General features: G+C 36.8%; 1 protein-coding gene across 1 annotated transcript; it reads left to right on the top strand.

Annotated features, from left to right (window-relative positions):
* Positions 1 to 517: 517 nt before the first annotated feature.
* Positions 518 to 9,274, top strand: LOC132178922 (uncharacterized; the record flags this gene model as incomplete). The annotated part of the gene is given in 5 exon segments (XM_059591505.1): positions 518 to 948; positions 7,011 to 7,135; positions 7,413 to 7,727; positions 7,821 to 7,990; positions 9,122 to 9,274. Coding segments are annotated over 5 exon segments (1,111 nt in total), but the record flags the coding sequence as incomplete, so codon positions are not given.
* Positions 9,275 to 9,281: the final 7 nt, after the last annotated feature.

Here is a 9,281-nt window from a genome sequence, read left to right on the forward strand (position 1 = left end):
AAGATCAATTTTAATATCATTGAGAGCTAATTACAAATTAAGTAGACTACTCCGTTTGGATTTATGATTTCAAAAATGCGATTTAAAAATAATGATTTGAAAACGTAATTTTTAAAAATGCAATTAAGCATTTGACAAAATTATAGTTTGACCTTTAAAATCACAGTTTTAATCTTTAAAATTTTGTGTTTTCAAAAAAAAAAAAACACTTTCTTACTACGATTTGAAAAATGTAGATTTCTGTATTTTCAAATTACAACTTTTTTTAAAAAATAATTATAAACAATCAATTTTATATAATTTAATTTAAAATTACACTTTTTATCTATAAAATTATAATGCGAAACTATATGCAGACCCATTTTGCATTTTTTTTTTTTCATTTAATCTTTTATTTGTTTATTTTTGTGCACACGCGAGTAGAGTGTGAGCAAAGCGTGAAGACACGTGTGATATGAAAGATTTTCCTTTAAAAAAGACAGTCCATTCATGATTATCTATTCCATAGCCGATAGACTATAGGGACAGACTGCAGCAGGAACCCAGAACCCCTAAAATCACCCTTGTGTCTGTGTCTGTGGGCCAAGAGATCTCAAAGCAATGGTGGGAGACGTTCACGTGCTTCAGACCGTCACCAATTCCAACTGCAGTACCCATGTCTCTAAGAAAGCCAAAGACAAGAAGAAGAAGAAGAAGCGTGGTGGGAGCAAAAGGAAGATGACCGCAGAGCAGACGCTGGCTTTCAAGTCTGTCAGTGAGTGGGTGTTCTTGGATCAGCCTTCTTCGTTGCCTTCTTCTTCGTCGTCCTTTGTTGTGGATGACTTTGGGGTGCAGAAGAGTCTCGGCAAAGGTGGGGAGAAGCTGGTTTTCGAATTGCATTCGCACTCGAAATTCAGTGATGGATTCTTGTCGCCTACGAAGCTGGTTGAGAGAGCTCATGGAAATGGGGTCAGTTTGTTTGATATAATTCATGTTATTTTAAATTTTAAATGAATATAAGAAACGGGTTTTGCTTTTTTACTATTTTATTTGTTTCAGAATGATATTCCGGCAATCGGTTTTGCTTTTTAGGGAGTAGATTTACTCTGTTTTGAGTTTTATAATTTTGTAAATAATGAATTAGTTTCAGTAAAATATTCTCATTTAGGCTGCATTTTGTATTAGGTAAATAAGTATAGAAGATGGTTTTTTGGAAACTCCCCTGCACTGTATAGCTGCTGTCTGGGCAATATGATGCTCTAGTAAATACGGACCATAGAGTTGCAAATCCATTCTTATCAGAATTGTTCATTCCTCAACCATCATCAAAGATGTAAGAATATATGTCCATTCTGGGAAATTGTTCATATATACTTCTTTTTATTGATTTCTTTTCATAGTGAGAAAAATAGAGACTGTATTTGTGGTTTGAAGTATTGGATGAAACTGTTATTCTTACTTATCATATATCTGGTTTTTGAGTTGTATAAGAATGGCCAATTATAGAATCCACAATAAGTTTTTCAATTGACGAAGGTACGATGTGATTTTACTGATTTTAAATCATTTGGGTGAATTTTAGCCGTGTTTGTGTATCCCTGATAGGTTTGGCAAGTATTGGGAATATTGGATGTAAGGCATGGATCAAAATATGTTTCTATTTGAGATATGACTTAAGATTCTATGTTATTCCTTGGAATAGTTCTTTGAATTTTATAAAATATTAAGGAGATAAGTGATGTATGTATAACAGCTTAGATTTAGATTTTGTTATATAGCTGTGGAATTTTTAACCAATTTCATTATACGTTGATTGGAATCATTAAAAAAAAATAATAATAATGAATAGTGAAGGGGTGCCTAGTTGTATCGTGGAGATGTGAATAAGATGAAACAAATGATTGTGTAAATGATGAAGAAGGAGACAGCAGTGTTGCTGGTTTTTAAAACTAAAATCTTGATTAAAATTTGTTATATAGGTATGGAATTTTTAACCAATTTCATGATATTTGGTTGGAATCATTAAAATAATAATAATAATAATAATAATAAGGTAGCAGATGCAACACATAGTGAAGGGGAGCCTAGTTGTATCGGGGAGATGTGAATAAGATGAAAAAAATGATTTTGTAAATTATGAAGAAGGAGATAGCAGTGTTACTGGGTTTTAAAACTAAAATGTTGATGGTGGTGAAAGATTGAGATGGCGTTTGATTTTGTACTAGTCATTTTAGTGTTTAATACCAAGGAGTAATGTAATGGCACAGTGGTCCAACATTGAATTAAATGTAGGGAAACTGTTATTTAAAATGTAAGTTACAAGAGAACGCCTAAGTAGGAGAAGAAAAAAGTACAAGGAAATTATTCAAGCTAATTACTAAAGGATCTCAGAACGTAGTTGTCCAAGTAAAAAGGTGACCCGCTTTCTCCATTGTTGTTTGTTATCATTATGGAGGCCTTGAGTAGAATGTTGAAGGAGTCAGAAGCTAGGGGGTTGGTTACTGGTTTTTCTGTGTGCCCGTTGCCCAATCCTGGCATTAGCGTTTCGCACCTGTTGTTTGCGGATGAAACGCTTATTTTCTGTGATGCGGATGTGGAACAGCTGCGCAATTTAAGATGTCTTTTCTTTTGTTTTGAAGTTGCTTCTGGGTTAAAGATCAATTTGTCGAAATCTGAAATTGTTCCCATTGGGGAGGTGCAGGATATTGATTCTTTGGCTAGCATTCTTGATTGCAAGGTGGTGGGCTTACACATGAATTACTTGGGGCTTCCCTTGGGGCGCATTGTAAGGCGACGACAATCTGGAATGGTGTGTTAGAGACTCGGAGAGGAGGTTGGCGGGGTGGAAAAGGGGTATCTTATCTTTGGGGGTAGGCTTACTTTGATTAAAAGCACTCTTTCTAACCTTCCTACTTATTTGTTGTCTTTGTTCCCCATTCCTTCAAGTGTGGCAAATAGATTAGAGAAATTGCAAAGGAATTTCTTATGGGGTGGCAACAATGAGGGGAATAAGGTTCACTTAGTCAAATGGCCGACTATATGTTCTCCTTTGCAGAATGGTGGGTTGGGGATCAGAAATCTGCGCAAGTTCAATCAAGCTTTATTGGGGAAATGGCTTTGGCGCTTTGCTACGGAGAGGGAAGCTCTTTGGAGGAAGGTTGTTGAGGCAAAATATGGAAGCATGGCTGGAGGGTGGTGTACTAATCAGGTTACTAGTTCCTTTGGCATCGGGGTTTGGAAGAATATTAGGAGAGGGTGGGATTGTTTCTCGAAGTTCATCAAATTTGAGGTTGGGGACGGCTCTTGGTGTGGTGATCAACCTTTAAAGGTGTCTTACCCTGAGTTGTATCGTATTGCTAGAAACAAAGAGGCTTGGGTGGGTGATAATATGCAGATCCTGAATGAGGAAGTTCACTGGAACCTTCCTTTTTTTTTTTCGTGAGGCTCAGGATTGGGAGGTGGAGGAGTGGTGTGGTGTTCTATGGTAATTTGTGGACGGCCGTCGGTGGGGGGGTGGGGTGGGGGGGGTGGACGAGTTGTTAAAGATTCCCGCTAAGAGGAAGTGTTTTGAGGTTCGCTCCTTTTTCGGCGTGCTTTCCCCTCCTTCGGATAGCTATGAGGTGGGGTGCTCTCCTTTCCTTTGGAAGGGCATTTGGAAGGTTAAAGTGCCGCTTAAAGTTAGTTTATTTGTGTGGACGGCTTCTCTTGGCAAGATTCTTACTTTGGACAATCTTCGTAAGAGAGGTTTGACTGTGGTGGATTGGTGTTGTATGTGCAAGAGAAGTGGTGAGTCCATCAATCATCTTCTTCTCCATTGCGAGGTGGCTCGTGCTCTATGGAGTGTTCTCTTCACCCTTTTTGGTGTGAAGTGGGTCATCAATGGTAGGGTTGTTGAGGTTATGGGCTGCTGGAAAGGTCAAAGAGGCAATAAAATGGTGATGGAGGTGTGGAATATGGCCCCTTTGTGCATCATGTGGACTATTTGGAGGGAGCGGAATGCTCGATGTTTCGATGACATGGAATTGACCTTGGCAGAGCTCAACAATAGATTTCTCAAATTGTTATTTTTTTGGGCGGGTGTCTTGAACATTCCTCAAGTTTCTAATATTCAGCAATTTGTAGATTTGTGTGCTTCCTTTTATCCTTAAAGGGGAGGGTGTCTTTGTATACTTCCTGTGTACTTGGGTTGCGCCCCTCTGCGCTTTTATTGATATGTTTCTTATAAAAAAAAAAAGTAAAAGGAGAATAAAAGAAAAATGACTTGAGCTCGTCCAACATCCTTTCTTGGTCTTCGAAGTTTCTGTCATTGCGTTCCTCCACAAGAACCACTTAAGGCAAAAGGCACCATCTTCCAAACGACAGCACTCTGAGAGCTACCACCCGTCCACCAACAAGCAAACAAGTCAATCACTTTATTAGGCATAACTCAGGACATCCCAAAGCGATTGAAGATAGCATTCACAACCTCACAATGGAGAAGTAGATGATCTACGAACTCCCCATTCTGTTTGCACAAGCAGCACCTATCAACTGCGATGACACGCCTCTTCCTAAGATTGTCCATGGTAAGAATTTTCCCTAGAACCGTGGACAAGCAAAAAAAGCTACTTTCAAAAAACAAAGAATCTTCCCTAGATCCATGGACTCCCCATTCCGTTGAAGTCATGTCTTGCATATAATATTACACTTTTTCAAAACCAAAAAATGTTTTCCTGCTTCATATTCATTACTTGACCATGCTTGGAGATTGATCCTATTGCCGTATCATCACCAAATTGTTGACACTTATCCTTTATTATGTTTCTTTCGGAAGATAAATGTGGTGTTGGGGAATGTCAAGACATTGGATCTAATTCAAGGAAAACTCATAATTTTCACAAGACAAGCTTTCTCGTTGGTATGGAAACTATAATTGATTTAAATCACTGCTGCTCTATGCACGTTGTTTGAGTTTGGAAACCTTATTTTGGCTCCACTTTGATCACCATTTCTTGGTAATTCGTTTTGTTGGGTATATGGTCTCATCAGTAATTGTTAACATATATTTTCATATTTTTCAATCTGTTTATGAATAGTCCAATCATCTGTTTCCAATAGTTAAGGTGTACTGGGATAGATGAGGGTTAGAGAATTGGGAGAATAGAATAATAGAAATATAGTGGAAATACATAGAAAATGGGAAGGTCATACTTGTGGTGTTGTCTCCTCATAAAATAATTATATACTTTATTCAAATGGAATTTATCCTGTCATATTGTAAGCAGGACCCACCAGGAAATTTTTGATGCACTTTTCTATTAGGCTTTGTATTGAAAAAAGAAATAATGAAAATGGGTGCATGTGGTTATAAAAGGAACAAATAAGTCCTCTATAACGAAGGGAGCACCTTTTTTGGTCATATCATGCTAGGGTTCTGGAGGATCATAGCAAGTAACTCTTTTTCTTGGTTTATAAGAGATTAGAGGTTGAGGATCCAAATGCAAGCTTGCTGATGTAATTGAGGAATAAATTAGCTTTAGGAGGACTATAATGGCATTCTGAGCTGACTACTGAACTCTGTTTAATTAAAAAGGACGTGATAGCTCTAACTTTAATTAATTTATCATTTAACTGAGTATGAAGCAAAAGGAAGTAATTCAATCTTTTTGGGGAAGCACTACTTTAAGGGATGTCAATTGTTCAATTGGATCTTTATGCTGGCCAATTTACAGGCTACGATATTACCTAAGAAGGGCTAGAATTAGTTAGCACATTTAGAAGCAGATAACATGTCAAGGTGCTGTTGAAAGTATGACATAGTACGTTACATTGTAGAAGGGATCTCTTTAAGATTCTGAGAGGCTCAGTTGGTTAATGACTTGCAAGTAGGACAAGCTTAAACTATAAGCTCTGGATAAGAGTCTTTGGTCCAGTAAACAGAACTCTTTTGAAAAAGTAAATTGGCCAGATTTTAGAAGACTCTTGTCCTTGTGGCTCTCACTACCCTCTTACTACCCTCTTTCTCATAATGTTATCAAAAGTGAGTGATTGTATGTTTGTATAAACTAAACTTTTAAAAAGCTCAATTGTAGTCGTGAATAGAATTAATTCAGGTTTTCACTGTTAATGTGCAATTGAGGAAAATATGATAGAGTGGTCCCTATTGGAAAAGATGGAACTTAAGACGGTTTGGACATGTGCATTAGGAGCAATTAATGCGTCACTAAGAAAGAGTTATTTAAGTTCAGGGGGTGAAAATAAGTAGAGGGAGGTCTAAAGTTGTAGGGATTAGACGTCACAAATAAGGATATAATAAATAGAGAGGTAACAAAGAGTACTAATGTAGATAAGATATAAGGATGAAAAAGGAGAGATGTGGCTGCTTCTAATTAGTTGAAAAAGGATCCATAAAGCTGACCTGATTTAATTGGGATTACAGCTAAGTTGAGTTGTATAGCTAGTTCAGGTTTATATGGCTTGTGAGGCACACCATCTTAGTATATTGGATTGAAGATCAAAACTATGAACCAAAAAGTGATGGTACACAATCATGTTGGTTAGAGGTCATCATAGATTTGTGCTTATTTTACGTGTAGTTGGAGAGCCAATACATTCAAACTCAATGTGAGCTTTGCATCACCAATGCGAGTCATCTCTTTTATCTTTTCATCGTGATATACTTGTTTACATGGTTAAAATGACTATTTTCATTTCTTTTGAATGGAATTTGATTTCTTAGCTACTAACAGTCTTGGAACAAAGACAAAATAATGGAACTTTAGTTCCATATCATTCTAAAAATTATTAAGAAACTTGAATTAAATTGGGCTATGATTAATGATGAACATTAGATAGAAAGAGATATATTAATTTCCACAATGCTATCTTTTAATAGTGTGGGACCCTTTTGGAATTGAAGTCCAAACTACTTTCAAAACTTTGTACGTTATTCTTGATCTTAAAAGTTCATATGCTTTACTATTCTCATATTTTGATTCTTGAAGACAGCATAAGATGTATTGCAATTTAATTAATAAATGTTCTCATAACAGGTGAAAGTTCTTGCTCTGACAGATCATGACACAATGTCAGGCATCCCCGAGGCTCTAGAAGCTGCTCAAAGATTTGGCATCAAGATAATTCCAGGTGTTGAAATCAGTACAATATTCTCCCCTAGGTAATTTTTCTAAAGGCATATGCATGCATGCGTACATACACATACATACATACATATATACATACATATGTGTGTGCGTGTGTGTACTTGTTGTTCTTAGTAGTTGCTTTGCGAAAGCTGTGTAATTTTGATTTTCTTTTATATTAGAGAGCTGTTTTGTAAAACCATGTTTGTGATTCAAAATTGCAAGAAGTTGCAAGAAGAGTCTTAGTTGTGAGGATTTATCCTCTTCCATTCCTGTTTGTGTATCTCTGATGCTTTGGAGATTAATTAACAGTGGAGAGTCTGGATTAGAGGAACCAGTGCACATCCTTGCATATTATAGCAGCTGTGGGCCAGCAAGGTCTGAGGAGCTGGAGAAGTTATTGGCTAATATAAGAGATGGTCGTGTCCTCCGCGCAAAAAACATGGTGTCAAAACTGAACAAGCTTAAGCTACCTCTTAAGTGGGAGCATGTTGCCAAGATAGCAGGCATGGGAGTTGCTCCTGGGAGACTGCATGTGGCCCGTGCAATGGTTGAAGCAGGTTTTGTGGAAAATCTGAAACAAGCTTTTGCACGGTATCTTTTTGATGGTGGACCGGCTTATTCTACGTAATATTCTGAGCATATGGTTAAACCTTTTCTTGTTGCTCTGGATGCATATTGTTAACTTAGAATTGATGATATATATATAAATGGTTTCAGGGGAAGTGAGCCTCTTGCAGAGGAAGCTATACAATTGATATCTAATACAGGGGGTGTGGCTGTGCTAGCTCATCCATGGGCACTGAAAAATCCTGTTGCCATTATCAGGAGGCTGAAAGAGGCTGGCCTTCATGGGATGGAGGTTTACAGAAGTGATGGAAAACTAGCAGGTATATATCTTTTATTTTTATTGTTGTTTGTGGAATTTCGTTTTTGGTGACTGTGCAATCAATTGCCATAGAATGTAAAAGGTTTATTTCTCCATCTTCAGATATGTAATGGATGTCAAAGATGCTGCCTATCTTTTCTTCTTCTTCCTTTTTTTTTTTTTTTTAATAAGAAAAGAAGCTGTATATCTTGGAAACATATCAAAATCCTCACAAAACAGTTTCAGGAATAAATCATCAGATGAAGATGAGTTAGACTTAAAATTTATCCTTTGTAATGATTTGACTCATATTTGTTATAAATTTTTTTATATATTATTGCATAGATGAGATATTGGTTTTGTTTCTACTTAAATCAGATGTAAAAGGTTCAAAGAAAATTGGTTCCCAGCCATTATTGCTTTTTTTCATGGATTGTCTGATGTAACCTTCCGAGGTGTGATGCTTAGGTTTGTCTTTCTCATTTATGTTTTTCCTTTGAAATTCCCAACAATTTCCAGCACACCTTTGCGAATTTTTCCTTTGAAATTCCCAACAATTTCCAGCATACCTTTGCGAATTTTTTCTATTTTACTGAACTGAATTCAAAATTGTGAATATCGAAGGAAAAAAAAGAGTTGAGATTATTTGGGTTGTTTGAAGAATATAAAATTTTGAATAAAGTTGAAAAATTTTGAGTTGAGTTGAGTGTTAGTGGTGTCAAATCAACTAAAAAAAGAGAAAAAAATTGAGAAGAATTGGGAAGAATTGTCTTCCCAAATAAGCCCATTTCTCGAAAACGCGAATCTTCAAACTAGGGATCACCAAATTTTCATAAGATTCACAAACAGAAAATATTGTACAGGGTACTATTCATAATACTGTTCAGTGGTACTGTTCATACAGCATCGTGGGTACCATTCACATAGTGCTGTGTGGGTCATTTACTTTTATATATGCATGACAATCTCCTTGTATGCTTTCTGCACTGTAGAGCCTTGTTGACGATATTAATATGATTATATGCTGTTGTTGAACATTTACAATGCTAATATTGTGAAGGGAATTTATGTCCTTCAAAGTCATGGAATCTCATCTTTTGCGTATATTCTACATTTGGCACTTACATGGTAGTTTACTTGTGTTGGGCAACAGCATACAGTGACCTAGCAGATGGTTATGGTCTTTTGAAGCTGGGAGGATCAGATTATCATGGAAGAGGTGGGAATGGTGAGTCTGAACTGGGAAGTGTGAACCTTCCAGTATTGGCTACTCATGACTTCCTAAAGGTAGCTCGACCAATCTGGTGTCGTGC

The sequence above is a fragment of the Corylus avellana genome, chromosome ca4, assembly GCF_901000735.1.
Source record: "Corylus avellana chromosome ca4, CavTom2PMs-1.0".
Classification (NCBI taxonomy): Eukaryota; Viridiplantae; Streptophyta; class Magnoliopsida; order Fagales; family Betulaceae; genus Corylus; species Corylus avellana.